Source organism: Amphibalanus amphitrite, unplaced genomic scaffold (genome assembly GCF_019059575.1).
Source record: "Amphibalanus amphitrite isolate SeventyFive unplaced genomic scaffold, NRLGWU_Aamphi_draft 001229F_arrow, whole genome shotgun sequence".
NCBI classification, from domain to species: Eukaryota; Metazoa; Arthropoda; class Thecostraca; order Balanomorpha; family Balanidae; genus Amphibalanus; species Amphibalanus amphitrite.
In genome coordinates, this window is record NW_024882722.1 from 39,297 (window position 1) to 60,392 (window position 21,096).

At 47.0% G+C, this 21,096-nt stretch overlaps 1 protein-coding gene across 9 annotated transcripts; it reads right to left on the bottom strand.

Annotated features, from left to right (window-relative positions):
* Positions 1-141: 141 nt before the first annotated feature.
* On the bottom strand, positions 142-19,091 carry LOC122371298 (troponin I-like). 9 transcript variants are annotated; one of them, XM_043347504.1, is made up of 12 exons: positions 18,950-19,091; positions 16,509-16,554; positions 12,970-12,991; positions 12,447-12,485; positions 11,029-11,157; positions 10,649-10,772; positions 9,204-9,304; positions 7,867-7,910; positions 7,413-7,554; positions 3,975-4,016; positions 968-1,022; positions 142-546 (listed from the first exon to the last, which is right to left on the bottom strand). In XM_043347504.1, the coding sequence occupies exons 2-12, from the start codon at positions 16,529-16,531 to the stop codon at positions 461-463; spliced, it is 807 nt and encodes a 268-aa protein (XP_043203439.1). In that variant the 5' UTR covers positions 16,532-16,554; positions 18,950-19,091; the 3' UTR covers positions 142-460. The 9 variants fall into 9 exon arrangements, with proteins under 9 accessions (XP_043203439.1, XP_043203440.1, XP_043203438.1 ...); XM_043347505.1 differs by lacking the exon at positions 12,970-12,991 and adding an exon at positions 13,724-13,745 and having other exon boundaries at positions 12,468-12,485; XM_043347503.1 differs by lacking the exons at positions 9,204-9,304; positions 12,970-12,991 and adding exons at positions 8,922-9,022; positions 13,724-13,745 and having other exon boundaries at positions 18,950-19,034.
* Between the last annotated feature and the right edge of the window lie 2,005 nt (positions 19,092-21,096).

The window sequence follows — 21,096 nt, forward strand, 5'->3', positions numbered from 1 at the left end:
ATGTATCAGATACCTTGGGAAAAACTCAAAATATCGGCCACATGTACCCAGATCGAATTCTTGGGGGCTTACGAACAGACTTAACTCGTCAAAACTCTTTTACCCAAACACTATCCCCCGATCACCAATGAAACGCCAGTCTATAAACAGGATTCCTTTTATTGTCTTTGCCTTTCGGGCAAAATAAAGCACCGCCACTATTCACGAAGCGTAGCGAAGCGAAGCGGCCGCTACCTCTGTGGCCAAGCGTCTCGCACGCTTGGAAAACGTACCCACAGACGACAAATGTGTGACAATTGGAGTGGCCGCGCGCGCGCCGGCGCCGGCCGGCCGGGCCGCCGGAGCCGCGGTGCCCGGCTGCGGCGGCCCGGCACCGTGCGAGCGAGAGGCGCGGCGCTCGCGGCGGCAGACGGACAGGCGGGCGGACAGCGGAGCAGCGGGGTGGGCGGCAGCGGCAGCGTCACTCGACGGTCACCTCCTCCGGGGGCGCGTCCTCACTGGCCGCGGGCGCCTCCTCACTGGCGGGGGGCGCCTCCTCACCCGGGTCTGCCGGTCAATATAGAGGTCAGGGGCGGTTACACACTATCGAGACTGATAAGGTTGATGGCTGAGGTGACACAGACACCAATGGTACGTGAAAACGGACGTCACAGTGACAGATAATCAGCAATGCACTTTTAATATGCTAGCAGCGTGGCTAGACATCGCCTGACTGTCGATTGCAGGCCGAAACATATTCGTCTATGCGTCAATGGAGTTGTACCCTGAGCGATTATCACAAGAGTCCCAATCGTAATTATCTCGAGTTAAGCAGAATTAAGTTATAATTGCAGTTCAAAACGTGCAGCTTGATTGGTCGTCCTAAAGCAGGCCCACTTTCTAGGACCGAGCAGGGCTAAACGCTGTCCGAGTCGTCACGTCTGCGCTTCAGGTGTGGTGTCGACGGGGACGGGGCTGACTCACTGACCTTCGGGAGGGGCGTCGTCGGTCGCCTCGCCATCCTCGCCCTTCTCAGAGGCCGGCTGTGGCACAGCGGTGGGGCAGAGGTCAGCGGTAGGTCACAGAGACAAGTCAGAGGTCGGTGGCAGATGTCATACAAAAGTTACTGTAGATATTAGCCACCGGTGCCAATGCATGGCAGATATTCGGGAACACGACCGAGCGTTCCGAGATCAAAGGCGATATATGCTCTAATCTGAATGCACCATTACTGCATCATCAAGCTCGCAAAAGGGTACTATCAGCTAACGGAGAAACAATCATGTAATTCAGTTCAAAGTATTGAGATGGAACAAAGACGTTATGGTAAAAATGCAAAGCATCACCTTAAAATATGTGTCACAAAACATGAATGTAAGAAAGGGAAAAGTAAGAAGTCAAAACAGGCTGGTGCTTGGGGCATTCCACGTCAAATCGAACAAAAATCGGCTGTTTTGCACCTTACCATCAGCGATTTCATTATAAATTTGTGAGCGAGTTCCTGTGTGGCCCCGGACATAACATTGATGTTTTTTGCACATTCTGACCACAGGTCTTCTAAATAAAGGGCATCAAATTTTTACAAAATGTTGCATCTTTATATTTTTGAACGACCATAACTTTGGTTGTACTTATTTGATTTGAATGAAATAAACCTTACTGCTTAGGTAATTTCTTAAGCATTTGTTTAGAATTGCACCTACTTAAATATATGACCTTGAAATTTGCTTAACTCTGTTCTTAAGCACAAATATTGAAATAGCAAAAAACACGTCACCTTCGATTTGGCTCATTTTCATATATTTTATTGCCTACTATATTCTTAACAACCTGTGAAAAAAATTAGAGTGGGCCATTCATAAGTTTTGAAGGAAACTGCACAAATGCAAACGTATGCTAGCACGCGCAGTGGAGGGGGAAGAGCGAATTTCGCCCACCCCTCCTGTTTTTCGCCAATATCTCATAAGATTAATGCGAAATTAATTATGGCTTCCTGTCAAAAATTGAATTGGACATCTCATCGTGCAAGCAATAAGAAAATCGGTTCACAACTGTTCTAGTAATAGCGGTGTAAAGTGAACATCCTGTCGCCGCAGCGACGCGGCGACTCGGCAGCCGGCGCCGACCGCTACGCGCCGCCTGAATTGTAGACTGTGCTGGGACGGAACGGAACGGTTCCGTCTTTACATCGCGCTCCCTACCGCTGATTACATTCGATTCGCGTCAAATTTTGTGAGAAGACTAAAAAATGTACAGGCAATCTTATGGTGAAAGAATTTTGAAAATCGGTTGGTAAACAATTGAAATATGAACGTGTAAACACAAAATTGTGATTGCTGCGTTTCCCGCATCGGCCGAGCCCGCCTCAGCCGGCGACATGTTACTCTTAGCAGGCCTCTAACTGCCATATTTATTATTGGATTAAGTAGAAATTCCCCATACATACCTACTAAAAAATGTATGTTCTTTCGTATAGTGAAGATCAAAAGACGTGAAGATATCGTTGCGTGATAATGTTTTCGTTGAATTTACTTCATGATGCATTTCCACACAGCTCAAAATTCACCGCAAAATACCGTTTGCCTGAGACACTTTTACTATGGAACGTGAATGCTTGACTACGATGACTATGCATTTCCATTCTCGCAGAGTTTGGGATATCACTAATCAGCAATCATTCATTTCAGAAAGTGTACACAAGCAAGCATGTCTTGACTCTGTCTTTCAAGGTCACGCGCGGTTGCGTGATGTTGATGCATGAAAACGGCGTTTGCCGCGAAAGTTATGAATGGCCCACTCCAATTTTTTCACAGATGGTTAGGAACATTGTGACGGACATAATATGTAAAAATTACCCAAATCGAAGGTGACGTGTTTTTTGCTATTTAAATTTTCCTGTTTTAATTCAAGGTCAAATGCATTTCAAGGTCACTTCAATTTAATTTTATAATTAAAAACCAAAGCCTTATCAATTGCCTATAAGACCCTGTTAATATCATTTTGATACCAGAAAAGGAACCAGAGTTATAGCCATTTAAAAAATTGATGTGTGGCATTTTTCGCTATATTCGATGACCTATATCTCAGCGATACGTTATCAAATTTCGAAAATATTATACGTAACTCAGTTTTGAGCCATGCCCAGTCTGCCTACAAATTTTCAGAAAAATCGAAGGGGACGACGGATTTCGGTGTTTGATTTGACGTGGAATGCCCCGCTTCACTGCGCCAGAGAATGTAAAGGGCCATACAAAACAGCAGCATTTGAAATCAAAGCACAGTATTATATCAAAAGCTTGGGGCTACACATTTGGTAGTAAAGGTGAGGTTTGACCGAACTTAGTCACTGGAGTCTTTTGAGGTGAAACAATGTAGGGAATGATCGGATACAAAACGAATGTTAAATATACGAGTACTACACTAACAAATAAAGTGGATACTCACCACTAATGTGTCTAGAGCCTGGGTCGATCAAGCTAGGAGTGACTATTACTACTGCTAAGTGCTATAACTAAGTCATGGCCGGGTTAAGGATTTCACCCTATGGTGCACGCTAAATCTCACAGTGACACTTCACGCCACTAAATAGACCAATGGTCAATAGTTGTCCATGTATAACTTTACAGGCCAACCGGACAGACTGCGGACATCAGAACAAACATCTAATCACCCCCCATTTTCACAACTCCCACAGCCCCTAGATGACTTTCTACTGAGGTGCAATCAAACGCTTGAGCCTACCATCATCAGCGTTCGGATCTACTGCCACCTCAAACAGCATTTGAAGGGCATGGCCAGATTGTTTCTATGAAAGGGCGTTACACCGTCCTAAGTGGATGCAGAATAAATGACCGAACACTCAGGAAAACAGCGTTGGATGCAGGACAGTGTGACATGCGCTGCGCTGCCAGCGTCAGACTATCTACACAGGACACCAGTCGATTTCACAGGGGGAGAGAGGCCACCGGGCCGCCCTAGGTTGCCGCTGTCTCTACCTTCTTCTCATCGTGCTTTGGTGCCCACGCCGGCTTGCCAGACTGAAAACACAGCGGTCCGTCAGAGATTTGAACAAAAAATGTCAGCCGAGACGCACACAGCAGTAAGAAAGCGATGAATGATTGAGATCGTGTTTAATATGGCTTTGCATTTTTGTTTAGCAACCACACTAAAACTGAACATGCTGGATTTTGGTATTGAACGGCAGGTATGCTACATTATCCATCTATGATAAAGACCTAAATTGAGGATAGCACATTAAACAGCAAAACAATCGCTTTAAGCAAGAAGTTGTCCTTTACATTAACGGTGGATGTTTCTGCTGCGAAACCTGAATGGGACTGTATGGAGCCCTGTTTTTCCTGTTCCTTATGTGAAACAATGATTTCGCATTGTAGCGGCAGCTTAGTATCTACGTAAAAGAAACAAAAGGCGAAAAGATGAACACATGCAGTTTGCAGTGCCAGGTCATCCCACCTTTCCTCCAGCCGTGCCTGTGAATAAGACGGTTACTCTGCAGCGCTGCGATGAAAAGCGGGGTTCAGAGGCCAAGCAAGGAGAGCAAATGTGGAGAAAGAGCCGGTCACATCCTAGTCAAATCTAGGCACGGAGCTCAGTCACAGTCAATCAGTCGGTACATATCCGTCACAAAAGGAGCAGACTGTCGGCGACACAATGTGACACCTTTGCTTGGAGAGGAAAAAAGTAAAGAAACAGAGAGGACGGACGACACAAGAGTTACGATGAGATTGTCCCACTGGATGTGCGCGCGCCGATACATTGGAATGGCGTAGATCGGGCCTGCCAAAGAGGCAGTCATGCGGATAAAGTTTAATACGCGCTATGATCTTACCTCCCTGTGGCAGCCAATATCCTCAGTCAGTCATGGCTCGCCTCTACGGCTCATGTGGAACTCTATCCGCTGGGACAAACTACGCGGCGTGTGATGTTACTTTTCGTTTATTTCCGAGCGCGGTTTCGCTGCGCTTCCGGTACGGAAACGTGCCAGAATGGTGTAACAGTGACTGATATACATGAGAGGAGCGCGGGGCAGACGGGCCGCGGTGGCTCGCTGGCGGCGGCCCCTGCCCGCTGCGGTCAGCCGGGGACGCCCGCTCCGGTCGGCGCACGGTCTTGCCGAATACCAGATTAGCGCGAATTTAATCAAAAACCCGACTTTCGATAAGCTGTTATTTATACCTATCAGTGGGTAGGAAATTGTCTGAAGTTATCGGATAGAACCTTATTTTTAAGCCACTTTACCATTTGAGGACTTATATCCCTGCCGAAAGTAGACCCACGCTCCGGTTCCTAAAATCGGGCTATGGTACTGATAAATATGTCCAGTTTTCAACGTAAATTTTACGGAAGTTTCGAGAAGATATATGAGAAAATAGCATATCATCGGATAGCACAATTCATGATAAAGCTGTTTCTGCTATCATGGTAGCTTTTCAATGAATGGTTTTTTAGTTTAATGAGTTAGAACAAGAGCCCTGCATGTGTATCGTTCTCACGATAGTATTTAACAAAGAAGTTGGAAAATGTCAAAATGGATAAAAATGGATATGACGAATAGGGCATGGCTGAACTCTCCGCACCTTTCTGAACATAAGCGAGCAAGTTTCAGCTGCCAGTTTTTGCCTATTTGCCGTCAACTCAGCTTTGAACATGTCTAGTCGGCCGCCCTATGTGACCTGACCAAGGTCGGGGGCGGCGCGGTCGGACAGGCTCCAGCCTAATAAACTATCTCAAGCACACGAAATCGTGATTTCATGCGCTCCTTGCAAGGTCCGATGCTTCACTTATGCATTGTTGGTCTTACGTGACGTCATTTATGACGTCACTAGGGTAATAAGAGTTTTTCGTCAATAACTCCCGATTAAATTGAGCTAGCGAGTCGAGAAAGCCACCAATGGACTCAGGAAGACTTGCCGAATCGAATGATATGCAACATGACCTCCTTCAACCAACTTCGTGACCTGGAGGACTCCGACCTGACCTTGACCCACGGTCAACACCTTAAGTTAACTTCAGCCGAACAAAAAGTATACCATTCGACGCGCCTGAGTGAGGCGAACATGATGATACCAAAATTGCGGGTCTGCGGCATTTTTTCGCGAAGTTATCAATAAAAAATGAATCCGCGCCTGGGTCACTTGACTTGACCTCAGAGGTCACAGGTTGGCCTGAGACCTTAAATTCGGATACCAGTCGCTGCGTCTCGTAACGGCGCACACGCTCGTTTTTTCCCGCGGGGCTCTAGCTCCATCATGGGCGAAACAGCGACGGGGGTCGTACCAACCCCCCCCCCCCTTCGGCCGGCGCGTATTTTGAAAACCAATAAGTCCGGCGAGGGGTAAGTGTCAGTTTTGGAACCAGAGAACCATTTTCAGTGGATCCGAGCGGCGCTGGGATTAAATTCGCGCTAAACTGGTGTTCGGCCACACTGTGCGGCGGTCGGGCCGGCGGCCGCCGGGCGCGCGGGGCCGCGGAGCGGGGCGTGGCTCCGACCGCCGACCGGGAGCACCGCGAGACGCCCTCCGCTCACCAGGCGCGCGAACAAATCACAATGGCAGCCCCGAGAACGACCCCGGCCGGGCGAGTGGGACACAGACAGAGGCAGACACACACATTACGCCTTCTTCTGCCACTCGGCCTTCTCTTTGCCCTTGTTCTGGAAGAGAGACGGGGAGGGGCGCCGGGCGGGCGGTGCGTCAGCCGGGGCGGCGGCGCAGCCCGCTGGCGGCCGGCCCGACCCGCCGCCGCCGCAGGCTATTCCTGGCCGGCTCAGGTCGGGCCCAGCGCCAGAGGCACGGCGGCCAGCACGCAGCCAAGCAAGCGTCACACCCCTAGCGACTTTATCACCACAGACGTGACCAGGGGCATCGCACTAGTAGCCTCGAAGGCCGGCTCTGGCCAACCCTTTGACTACGGCTGCATTTCAAATCACACTGAAACTACACATACTACTGTTCAAACAACGATACGGCTACTGAACACGATAACTCGAATCTGCTATCTCACAATTCTGATGCAAAGTGATACTTAATTCTCCTTACATCATTAACTACGTACATAATACATTCACTATGAATACAACAATTAACGGAATGTAACATGCTTATTCTGTGCAATACTAAAATACATAGTTGCTACGCACCGATGATAATTTTGATGACTCACTCGCCAAAAATGTCTCCCTTTGCCACTGGTTAAAACTTACCTCAAAAGCTAAGAACATCCTATTTGGGAGCAAATTGCTGCAGCACACGAAGCGCTTTGGGTCCAGGCGTGAGCACTCACCACTCATACGTTTACACAGACGCTCACAGACACACCCCGGAACGCACCCAGACAGACAAACACACTGCAGCTGTGGGACCGGCCCTCACGGCGGTGGTCCAGAGGGGGCCGGGCGCCGGATCTATACTCACGTCCTTGTCCTCGTCGTCAAGGGTGAACTCCTTCTTCTTGACCTGCTTGAGCTGGTTCCGGAAGTTGAACTCAGCCGCCTTCTTCTGGAGCTTGGCGAACTTGTTCTCGTATTTGGAGATCTTCTTGAGGGTTGGCTTGATGCTGGAGGAGGGAGCAATGTCAGAAAGATGTGCTTGTTACATTTGGAACCTACTGAGTCAGAATGGCTATTTGTCTCTGCTTGCCAGACTTAGGATCTCTAGTCTCTACTCAATACGGATAAATTGAGCCTAAAATATCGAAGGCATACACGGTCAAACAGAAGTTTCATGACATCGCTTTTATGCTTGGTGTCAAAGTCATGGATTAACATTCACAACTCTGCCGATTTGGTGAGTAAAAATTACTCTTTACTAATTTACAATCTAGGTACTACACAAGCTAAAATTTGCAAGCAAATTTGGTGAGACTTACAATTTTCCGCGGAGGTCATTCACCGAGATGTTAAGCTCGTTGATCTGAAAATGGCATGAATACGGTCAACTGTACGAGTATGAGCATGATCAACGGAAGGCAGTATTAAACGCCACCAATTTATAATGATCTTGAAACGTTAAGTGATCTAGAGCTACGTTAGCGGATCATTAGAAAGGAGCCACAAATCTGCATATTTAAGTTTGATGTTTATGAAGATTGCGCCAATAATTAGAGTTCTGGCTAGAACATCATATCGGCTATGACGAAATCGAGAGTAGGCTATTAAGAATGTTTGCAAAAAGTCTTACAGTGTAAGAAATGGGACATTTCTTGTTTGCACACACCATCCACTGGGAGGCGAGACTAAAAACGTATCGTATGTGGTTGTTAAAACGGATACAGTTAGATAGGAAGGTACGTTGGAATTCATGCAGTGTGATGACAATGTTCAGCTAAATACACTACGCATTCAAAACAACTTAAGGTTGGATAATATATTGTTCCACAATCGTTTTCACGCAAGCTGAATCCAAACGTTTATATGAGTCAAAAGACACTCAAACAGTGTCTCTAACAGTTTGAATGATTCTAGCTGCCGACAATCAACTACTATCCGTATCAAATTGATCCATTCTACGGTGTGCAATTAAACGGAATAGTCATTTTGAAACGTGTTTAGATGCGCGTGCTTAGCTAGGCTACAAGGTGCAAACTAATAACCCAGCTGGGCCGCCCATTCATAAACGAATTTTGCTCACACTTCATTGTATCAATTCAATGGCCTGACATTTTTGAAAAGTTTAGAAATAAATATCGGAATACCTACAACCAAGCATGACCTTTAATTGGGGAGTAAATACGAAGCTGGGGATTGGACATGCTCTTCCTGGATCAAATGAGACCTGCTAAATAGGTCATTTACCACAGACGGATCATATCTATAGGGTAGGCGATGCTCAGATCTCACAACCAGTAGCTCGAAACTCATAGGTGCTACTGCTCAATCAGCTACTCAAAGCTACCAAGGCCGTCTGCGCTATGGAAAAAGTTACCTGATAGTCTCTGATTTTAACACCCCAATCGACATCATATTTGTCGGCTTCCAGCCTGGCAATGTGCTCGTGATATTCTCTACAAATCGTCTGCAGCTCGGCTATAAGGAAGAAGGGGACAAGTCTGTTACATGATTATCCCGCGACGAATAGTCCTAACCTATCACATCCCCTATAGTAAGCGCTGAAGAATCGTCGATTATCTGGAAAAAGAAGTAAGAGCAGAATGGAGGGTGGGTCGATTAGAGACAGCAGTGGTGGGGGAGGGTTAGGGTCACAGACCTGAGCGTCCTTGACTTCCACCTCCTGCTCAAGGTCCCACTTGGAGGCCTCGAGCTCCTCGATTTTCTGCTGGTACGCCTGGCAAATCTGCACGAGGTCGGCTAGAAACAGCACACATGCACGTGCTACTTGTAAAAGGATGCGCACTTTAATGGCAGACGAAGGGTCATTTCTCAGCGAGAAAAATGGTGAACCAGTACTTTTAGCCAGCGAATAACCATCAACGATGATGCAATCGATATCTGACGGGGATAATAGGCAGATACAAGGCAAAGGTGAAAACAAGTGGAAGTTCATAAAAAGACCTATTTGCCGTGCAAAATTAAAGAACTACCTACTCTCAGGGTGCGACAAGACTGTTATTATTACGAGCATACCATTAAGGTACGCTACATTCTGAGCTAAATACAAAGGGTAGGAGATGGGTTTACACTTTCAACAGTATTTACTATTTATCATCATATACATGAAATTCCGATTACACCACCAAAAAGCATTAGAATAAACATATCGTGTGATATACCATTTTTACCGAACGTATTCTCGATTTGTTTAAACGTGAGAAGACTCGATATTTTAAAGGGACTATCCCACCTTCTAAAATGTTGTTAAAACCAGTTAAATTGTGCCCGACTTTATAGATTGGATGACCAGGAACACGGTTCTGGCATTTATTTTTCATTAAACATCTTAGGCTTCCCATATTCCAAACACAAACTTTCAAATATGTGACGTCACAGCCCAAAATTACCTCCTTCCCCAGGCCACATTACTGTCATAAAGCTGATTCTTTTTACTCTGTAGGCACCACAACAAAGTTCAGACCAAGTTTTAAGCGATTTTTCAACGAACAAACCCATTTAATTCAGAATGACTAAATGAGGTGACGTCACACTAACGGTCGCTCCATGTTGAAGATAGGGCCTTGTACAAGGCCCATTTTCAAATGAAGGGAACGAATTTCTTCAACACCAAAAGGCCGCGGGGGTTGCAACCTAGATAGATAGTGGTTTCTGAACCTCGCCGCAAACTTGGCTATCTCAACTCAAACCCCATGTTAAAGGTGAGAGTCCCTTTAACTTCAACTCCCAAGATCTAGCAAAAGTGAAATAACAACTGCAAATATAACAAATGCATACAACAAATATGCAACAAATAACAACAAATGCATACATTTGTTGTTGTTGTTATATGTTAGACGATGGTGTGAAATTCGTCATTAAGAATGAATTACAACTTTAAAGGACATTTTTTTGTTATCTACCTGCCTATCACAATAATTAGATAAATCACCTGCTTAAATCTTAGAATAGAAATAGCGAAAAAAAAAAATTCAACGATGAAAACCAGCAGGCTACAGTTACACAACAAGTAATACGCCAGATTCTCTCATTTCCACATAAATTTCGTCATTTATCCGTTGCCGTGTCTGTCTTCTCTCTTACCTTCATTGGCGCCGTCTGTGTTTTTCTTCTGACCACACCTCTGGGAGATGATCCTCCTCCTTTCCTCTGCTTTCCTCTCCTGTTCCTTCTTCAGCTCCTCAGCGGCCTTCTTTCTCAGCAGTAACTGCACAACGCAAAGATGCATTCGGGCTAAGATGACTGCCACTAGGTGATCGATCATTATCATTGTTCAACCGTCACACCTCATCAATATTATCTTCATGTAATGGATATTTTGTATTAGCGTCGATACTTTACGATACAATTGTGTTATTGACATCGGCTTATGGTATGAGCCTAGAAAGCAATCAAAATCAAAATTTTAACTCACTTTCATTATCATTAAGTCATCTGATTGCAATTCAAGTTTTCTTTCTTACCCTGAGTTTCTTCTTCCTCTCTGGGGTCATGAAACCCTTCTTGGCCTTCTTGGCGAGAGAGGTCTCCTCGAGGCGCTTTCGGACCTCAGCCTTCTTTCGGTCGACCTCGGCCCTCTTCTTCTTCTCCTCCTATGGACCCCACGAGCAGCGAGATGTTATGAAAATGACACTGGCTTGGTCATGTATAGGCGATTGAGCATACCTATTTCATAGCAAATCACCTAACAATGCAGAAAATACGCGATAAAAGGAAAGAAAAGAGAGAGATCCGTCTGTAGAAAAAGTTAGTGAGCAGTCGGGATTGCACGACAAAGATCTAATTTTAAAACGGACTGCAAACGACCAGTAAATATATAATGATGAACTTATGCTTAGACAGAGACAACTCAATGTCACTTGGCTCTGAAGAGCATTGCTTCTTATGCGACAGACGTCCAAATGAGAGGACGATGTTAGTTTGTACAGAGCATCAACAACTAACATATGTACTCTGATAGCATGCTTGGGGTGGGTGGTACTAATCGTGCATTGGACAGTAAATTGAGCTGGATTCGCTCAAAGGGAACAGTTCTGACAGATGGCCGTTGCCTTACTGCACAAGCCAGACCTCAAATTACACTAAACACAAAGATATGGCACGAAAACTACGAACTACGATCACCAGCACTCAGCAATACCGGGAAGGCAGAGGCAATCGACTCCCCACAGCTAAGCATTGACTACGTCTTATTCAGAACACAGTGCGAAGTCAACTGGCATGTGCTAGACGACAGAGCAGCGTTTCATTTACAGCAGTATAAAGCGTGGGAGAGGGTTAAAAAAAACACTGACACAGCTGCACTACATCTACGTCGTGAACAACGCAACGATGTTCAACAGGTAATACTACGTCAGCGACACTAAGGGGAAAAATAATCAAGGGAATATACATCTAGGCTGCTAGGCTACATGATCTACATTCTAAAAACTAAAGGGGCATTCACCATACCTGAACTGGGACCTTATGGATACCATTTCTTTTGAATAATCGAGGCTGTGGATAACTTTACGAAGAGTACAACGATGTTACTCGCACTTAATTGGTGATATGGGCTTGGGAGTTTACATGGTAATATATTTCTTATAGTAAAAGATATGCATACGGCTATGGATGAAAATTATCCTATCCACCTTCATTTTGAATTTGATAGTTGCATATTGCTTACTAAATGTGGGTAGCATGGGCAAAACGATTACAGTTATCATTAGTTCACAGAAAGACTCCGATTACTGTAAAATGACTTTTAGCTATCATTCTTAAAAATTATCTTTTTACCCTTCTGGCAACTGGTTTATAAATATCAGCAAATATATCCGATTTTTCTCTGAATTATCCCGCAAGGTCCAGGTATGTGTTAGTCACTGCAAGCCACACTTACTGCCTGTAAACGCCTACGTGCCTCGGCGGCCCTCTGCGCCTGAAATCACGGGAGCAGACGGCACGGGTGGAGGTCAGCAGCGGTCCATCTCACCCACCACACTACGGCGCACTTACCCTCTACTGACGGCGGTACCACGGCTAGAAAAAGGCGGCGCTACACAAACACCTAATGACCTTCGGTGGAAAATGACCACATACAGGTTCCGGTCCTTCGTAAGGTGATATGATGGTATTTGATACTACACGGGATAAGATGAGATTACAATGTCCCAGAAGTTGATGCAGAGCCAATCAGATACTTTAAACCATTACCAACGCAGCACAAGAATGTGGACTCTAAGAAGGCTATTCTGATGTAGCACAGCAATATTACTTGATCTAAACGACTTGCGCACGCTATATCGGGGAATCAGCTTAGGTAGGGGAACATGGCAATGCACATAGTGACATTCTATCTATCAGCTATATTCTATGAGAGGTATGTCAGCGTGCAGGTGGGTAAATATATCATATAATCATACCCCAGACTCCTCATCATCCGAGCTGGAACGAAAACAGCGGTGTTAGAACGTCTGACACATGCTCACAACGGCGCCTCGCGATATTCGCGGAGTTATGTGGCGACTCAGTTATTGGTTATATAAACGCAACTGACAACCACGCCTGCACACAATTAAACGGATTGTCTGCACACCGCCTGTATTAAGAAATATATTTTGAGCGGTTATCAATAGCAAACAAATAAATGTAGCATTAAAGGGGTGTATTTATGTACAAATGGGATGGAGTTTAGCGAATTGTTTGTGTTGTTACTGTGTGTTGGAAGAAGTAAGATTATGCCATGTGTGTACTGTGTGTACGGTGTACAGGTCTTTGATCTCAGTATTTAATGATGCCAAAGCAAATATAAAAATGAATTAATTAAATAAAAACAAAAAAGGGTTGGGTTTGAATGGTCTCATGTTCAAGTAAAAGTAAAAGCAATAACAAGAAATGTATGTGTCTGTTTATGTCTATTCATGAGTTATCCACCAACCAATTGCAAAATGGAATTTTGCGCACGAAAACTTACAACACGGCCAATTTCAGCAGGATGTGTTAGACGGCAAAACGAAACCAAACACTATACCAAACACAAAGCGCATTGCACGAGGGCCCGATGTAAGCTGGCGACGTCGAGGGTCGTTGATGACAGTTGGGGGGGGGGGGGAGGGAGGGGCAGAGCGGGGACATGCGGTACAAACTGTCACCAGTGGGCCAGCAGCGACCGCCTACCTCATCCATCTCCTCCTCGGAACTGCCAGAAACAGACAGTCCCGGTCACCGACTGTACCGACAGCCACCGACCCCGCCCCGCCCACACAGCCGCTGGTCACAGACAGATGGGAGCTCAGCCCGCAGTGCGGCCACGCTGCGCCGAAACCAGGTCCTCTACTACGTACAGGGTGCACTATAAGAGGGTAAGGGATTTGTGTTCTGTGATTCTAACCACAATGCCTCTAGGTAAAATAAATATCAATGAAACTGAATTTAATAAGTAGATCAGGCAGGCCGAACAGAATCGTTAGGATATGATAAACGTAAACGGACAAAGTAGCATGTTTTTATTTTCCGTTGTTTGTGGGTGCAGTTTCTGCCACTCATGAAAATTGGCATATTCCGCTATCACTGGAATAGTGAAGCAGCGGCCTGCTGCTCCCCCTACATTTCTCTTTCCCTTTCCCTTCTTCTTTCTTTCTCTTCCTATCTGCTTTTGCGTGATTCGTTCATTCTGGGATTCACTGCTGTGCCTTTCCTCCCTTCTCGAAGGCTCCGTTCAAGGTATGGGTCGAAGGCCCTTTGAGCTCGGGAGCTTCGCACGCTAAGGTTTTAGAGCTATAAGAGGTACAGACCAACGCATTCCTTTCTTCAGTATCGTAAGAGCACTCGAAAGACTCGCCTCACCCCGTCGAATCAGCTCCATCTGAGTTACCGCCTGTTCTGAATAAATAACATCTTCGGCTGTCATTCGAAATTTCTCCAGTCTATTGCTATGCATATAGTAGCACTTTGCCTCTCCACACTGCCAGCCTGGTGGCAATCGCCGCTGCGACGCTACCCCGTCCGCGGTGACCATCGCTTTTGTCACAGTGACCTGGCTCGAATGGTCATCACTCGCGGCTGTGACTCCGCTCGGGTCGCTGTCGCCCGGCTCGGTTCGCGATGACGACCTCTCTCAGGTCGTGATGAATCCTCTCGTTTTGCGATAGCCTCTCTCAGGTTGCGGTAGCCTCTCTCAGGTCAGTGCTGCGCCGGTGACCCGGTTGCGGCGCCCCTGCTCCCGCGGAGGGCGGCCGGCCGAACAGGTGCTGCACCGGCCGGCCGCTGGCACCCGTCACCAGGTCGGCGCAGCTATTTCGGGGGTCGGCCGCTCGGATTTCTGTGGCTCCGCCGGGCATTCCCGGCCGTCGCGGCTGCTCGCAGGGAGCTCAGGCGGCCGGCCGGCGCGCCAGCCAAGGTCAGAGGCGGGCCCGTGCACCGGGACACGTTGTCTCCTCTCCTCCTCTCTCTTCCTCCCACGCTCTGCACTGATAACTGGGTCGGGATAATCACCCAGCTGTCCGCGACACAGGCAGACACTGGCAGAAGGTTCCGCCTCTTGGGACCGCTGCCAGCAAGCCTTCGACCATTTGGGCCGCTACTGCATCTGAAATTTTGGTCTTGTGGCTTTTAGGCTTTTCTGAATAGCTTTGACGACCTTAATCGACACAAATAAACGCACTTTTCACTATAATAACAAGCAGTGGGGGCGATTATTCTAAAGAATCTTTAAGAATAAGTGTCGGTCAGAAATATGCATCGTCCATATAAGCAAACGATCTGGGCCACATTCAAAGATCTGATGGTTGAAGCACCCGCAGGTGTGCAGCGGAACGAAATATCCACCAAAAATCAAACTGCTTCCCTGCCTTGCACATAATGTATGGAACAAAGATAGCCAAATCGACAACGCCATTCATTTTAGTCACAAGAATAATATTATGAATGACTTTGATCCAAGAGGATGAGAAGCATCCTGAGCCGTGCATACACAGACTGCAAGGTTCCGCTTCCTGAATATGATTAGGTGGCTGGCACATCACTCGACTAAAAATAGCAGCATATGGCCGGTAGAAACTGGCTGAGGTCGATCGAAACAGGCTGTTGCTGTTAAGGCCATTATGATGTCGATAGAATTGGCTGAGGTAGGTATAATGGCGGACTCAGGCCGGTAGACCCAGACTGGGACCGCTACTAGTGGGAGAGCAGGGCGCAGCCAAAGCGAGCCAAACCTAGGTGCCCGGCATTGGACATTTTCAGCACATTTCTGCTCATAGTGAGCTTTCACATCTCCGGGTGAAGTCAGGTATATCGAAGAACTTTTCTCCGCTAAAAAAAATGTTTTTTATGTCGTTATGTCGTTTGAAAATCAGTCTTGTTGGATGAAATGCGTGAAATAGTCTTGAATACCTATGTTTCAACGCTAACTTGAGAGACATTGTAACAAATAGTAAGAAAATTAACCTCACTCTCATTCTATCTAAAAGTAAATTCCGGATTCGAAATAAAACAAACTTTTTTAGAAGCTTTCGGCATTGCGCCATCATCAGCTCTCAATGATGAGAGCTGATGATGGCGCAATGCCGAAAGCTTCTCAAAAAGTTTGTTTTATTTCGAATCCGGAATTTACTTTTAGATAGCATGAGAGTGAGGTTAATTTTCTTACTAAATGCGTGAAATAATTAATTGCTAGAAACGATTTTGAATTGAAAACTGTGACCTCCTCAAAGCCATGCCGCATTTGACAAGCCAAATAAATCGCCACATTTAGAGCAAAATACCTAATATAAAAACCCATCGCTCCAATTTTTGGTTTCATGACTACCACTATCACCCCCCGCCCCAAATCAAAATGAGCTAAAGTAGCTTGCACTCAGCGATTCATGCACAATACGGACGGTTCAAAGAATTGCTGCCTATTTAGCTATAAAAGTGAACACATCCACTGTAATCTATCCTCATCTCCGGACTGTGAACGTACCTGTACTCCTCCTCGTCGGACATTTTGGAAGTCTGGAGAGCGGGACCTGCAACAGAGACACACTGTTAGAGATGGGACATATCCATAGTTAGATGAGTGTCGCTCTTATTACAAAAATGTCAGGAAACCAGTGCTTTTATTTAATTCCCCCCAAAAAACTGTTAGGCAGAGTTTGTCGAAACCTCAAGCATTGACGAGGTTGCATCGCAGCAAGGTCTTATGCAGCTGACTTGTTTCGGATAGAGATGTTAAGATGCGGGCAAAAGGAACCGCAGCCTCTCAGTTGTAGCATTTCGAAATTTAACGGAAGGGCAATGTCCCATCGCCTGCAATCTCAGACCAATGACTGCATGATGAAATACTGAAATAATTTTCAACTTTGGGTTCCTGAAGCTTACTCACTGAAGTTATATGTATTGGTTTTACGCACCTTGATAGCGAAAATAGTAAAAATCATAGTACTGTATCCTTGGGTGGGAATCCCTGGGTCATGACCTCAGTCCTCAGGCGTGAGAGTGCAAATTAACTCGCCAAATTTCTTGGCTTTATCTTACAGTGCACCATTGGTCACATGGCCTTGCTCAACAATGTTTGATGTGGGTCAATAACCATTGGTCAGCCGCTCTGCTAAAATACTTCTTTTTTTTTTGTGTGTGCTGAAACTGCCGGAATAGACAGAAGCTTTGCATTCCGATACAAAAATACAATCTCATTTAAAGTATCTTCGAAGTTCGAGGTCGCCTAGTTTGTATATCTGTCAACCGTTTGACGATATGATGTCGAGCTTCCAACTACCCATGTTGACACAATTTCACCCCAACACAAAACATGGCCTTCATTTCGAAGCTGGCCTGCTTGCGCCGACACATCCCCAAATATTTGCCGTTGGGGGTCACTGCCGACCCCATGAGGGCGCTGTCTGGGGGCTGTTAGCGGGTGACCACGCCGTGTCACCGGCTCGACAGAGGTCAGCTGGCACCTTGCCAAATGACCGTGTCGACAGCGTCGCACGGGTCGCCGCCTCCAGCTGCCGGCGCGCCGGCGTCGCCGCGCCGGTAACGTTAGATGCCGCCGGAGCGCCATATTTGGCCGCATGACGCGTCACCACTGGCGAACGGCCAATAGCAGCGCGGCGGCTCAGCGGCGGCGGTGGCGCCGGTCCCCTCTGTCGTAGGCACGAGCCGGGGCGGCGGCACTGCCCCACGTCCGGAGCAATGCACATGGTCGAGACCCATCGGAAAACGAGCACCGTTGGCATCTGCATGTGCATCACACTGCGTAGGGGTGAATACAAGTTTATAATAAATTTGGTTTGATTTCAAAGCAACAAAACATTTCTAATTAAGCGAAAAGAATGTGCTGTGATGAAAGCATAACGAGAGCGACATAATTTTAGAGGGTAATGATTGCACTGCAATTAGATGGTGGCACGATACCAATTTGGTGCGCCGCCAAACAAAAGTATTTACAGTATTCAAAACAATTTCGATTGAAATATCACAGGTTTCATCCGATCAAGGCCGTAGAGGCCCGCGCGCGCCCGCGCGCTCCCACGTAGAGGTAGGCTGTCCCGCACAACAGTAGCGTAGTGCGGCACAGCATACCTTCTGCCACCAGTAAAACCAAACGCATCCGCGTGGAGTTCGCTACCTAAATGATGCTCAAACGTTGCTAAAATTTGTAAAACTACGAAGGAAAAATATTCAGACGATAGCAATTAACCTGTTAAAATTAACAACAAGCGTCTTAAGAGTGCTTATTGTTTATAAAACAAAGTAAATTAAAAACGTGCGTTTTCAAGAGATTTATGAGTGATTGTCATCATAGCTTTCCTGACCTATAACCTAAACAATCACTGTCATTGAAACATCATCCCCTCAAAACATGTTAGAACTTATGGTAATTGAGCTGTTCTAAATAAGGTTCAGCATTCGGTTAAATAAATGAAGATCGTTTCTCTCTGATCTTAACAAGAACTGGGACGTGTTCATGGGGCATACGATCATGCTTCTTGGGGCAATTCTTTGGTAGAGCCACAGTTAATATGTCTTGGCTTTTATAACAGTCAAAGCAGCCGAAAACTTGGCGAGGTTGAAGCGGGCACGTCTGGGCCTGTTGCTGGACACTGCACTTTTCTTTAGTTTTGTTATGTTTCAGCGTTTCGGCAGACCAAGGGGTAAAGCGCCACTGGAGGTGTGTTTGACGGGGTACATGACATGCTCTGGTCCACACAGCTGACGAAGGTGCAGGCCGGGGCGCCGGGCTCCTGGCTGACGGCACACGGGCGGGTCCGGCGCGGTCACAGCTCTTCTGCCGCTCTCCGGGACGGTAACGAAACGGGGTGGCGGCGGCGGCGGCGGCGGCGGCGGCGCGGACCTCTGGACCACACTGGACACGCAGCCTTCGCTCCGAGACGGCACTGGAGCGGCGCCGACACGTACCTTCAGAGAAAGACGGGACCGGAGCGGCACGGGAGCTGACGAGCCACTGCCGCTGCCGCCGCTGCCGACGCCGCAGCGCGCCCTGACCGGCCCGCCTGGAGCAGCGCCAGGTCACGTGACCGGCACGTCGCGAGCTGGCAGCCGGCGGCGGCCGTCGGCGGGCTGTCGGAGGCGGCAGCGGCGGCGGCGGCGGCGGCCGGCCCGTTCACCATTTGGCTCCAGGAAACGTGATAGGGTCCGGGCGCGGCCCGGTGACGCGACCCGGTGGCATGGGACGACGCGCCGGCGTGCCAGCCGGTGGTGTCGGCGACGGAACGCGGCCCCACCGCCCATGGTGCAGCGCTGTTTTGTACGCCGCTGCGACGTTAACGGCTCGCCCGTCGTATCGGTGACGGGACCGTACGAGCGGAACAACCACCCCCTCCTCCTAGGGGCGACGCGTTACAAGCCATCGTGTGGGGCGGGGCTGAGCGATATGTGTTATGAGACACGGCAGGGAAACGTGCTGACAAGGTGGTACGGCTCATTGAAAAGATGATGGATCGGTCAGGTACGCTGACCGTTACCGTTATACAGGCTTTTACTTATATATCGAGTGTTGTGCCCATTGCCCAGCGCACTGCTAATGACCGATCACGAATCATTTTCTTTTACTCATAAAGTCCATTTAGCTTCAATATCGAGATATACAGGGTGTTCGGGATAAATTTGACAGATTCATTTCTCTTTCATTTCAAACCAGTTGGAGCGTTCTTGATCTGTGAAGTGCAATATTGAACACAATTTTGTTTGTTAATGGCGGAAAGCTTGTTAAGCTTGGTTTATTAGAACCTACCATAATCTTGGAAGACAGTGACGAGCATCATGATCAACCGCGCCGTTTTTCATGTTTCCTGCACTTATAAATACTCTTTGAATGCTGGTTAACCCATCAGAGTGAAATTAAAGAATTGCGCTAGAAAAATGGACGCATTGGATTGCAGAAGAAGGTACGGCGATTGCCCGTACAGCGACGGCACCAGCATGGCTTACCACATCTTCAAAGGAGGCCTTCAGCTGCCCTCGTGTGGCTATGTGAAGCTGTCCGGCGCGACAGTAAGGCCATGGGTGGAGAGGGTGGCCATATAGACATCGATTCGCATGCCAACGGGACTTACCGCCTGACGTTCCCTCTGGGATGAGCCAAAAGTCACTTTTGGAGAACTTCTTCAACCTCACCGGGCCGAACATTTGGCGTCTTAAACCAAACTTAAAGTCTTAACACGGCAAACTTTGAACCACTACTTATGTGGCGTAGCTGAGAACAACACCAACGATGCCTATTGTAACATCAAAGTCAAACTCGCAGCAAGGGTAAAGATGGTGTCTTCATGTCTTTCATGAGACCATGTGAGGAGCATCTTCTCAGGTCCAGTGGCTCACTGGAGGTGTTGGAGGAGTGACGGAGGCATTTTTATTGCGTTGAAAAATGCATAAGCTGGGCGATTGTCTTTTGCGTCATCTTTTTCGTGAGTGTCCCGATGCGATGACCACATGCCAGTAGACTGTCAGTGACAGCCGAGCGGGAGGCCAACTTTCAGCTGGATTCTGTATCACTAACCAACAAAAGTTGCTCACATCAGCAAGATCTTCGTACGAACAGGAATTAACCTATCGACCAATCTTATCGACTTATCAACGTACACACAGAAAAATATTAACACCGTTAGCGGTGTAATTGCACAGTACATATCTGAGCACTTGAGGAAAGTTAATTTAGTCCCTTCCCCGCTTAAATTACTCGCGCTTCTAAATGAACACCAGGAAGAAGGTAATAGAACACTGTTAGGAGGGTTGGGTGTTTTGCTACATGTAGTAAAACACCCAACCCTCCTAACAGTGTTCTATTGCCTTCTTCCTGGTGTTCATTTAGAAGCGCGAGTAATTTAAGCGGGGAAGGGACTAAATTAACTTTCCTCAAGTGCTCAGATATGTACTGTGCAATTACACCGCTAACGGTGTTAATATTTTTCTGTGTGTAGGTAATCGAGGCCTAACGGAGGATCCCTTTGTGGTGGAAACATGACTGATTTAGATAATTTATATATGCTATTACTGCGACATTTTCCAACTGGTGACGGCCCCGGGACGTCAGTAAGAGGTCCAGG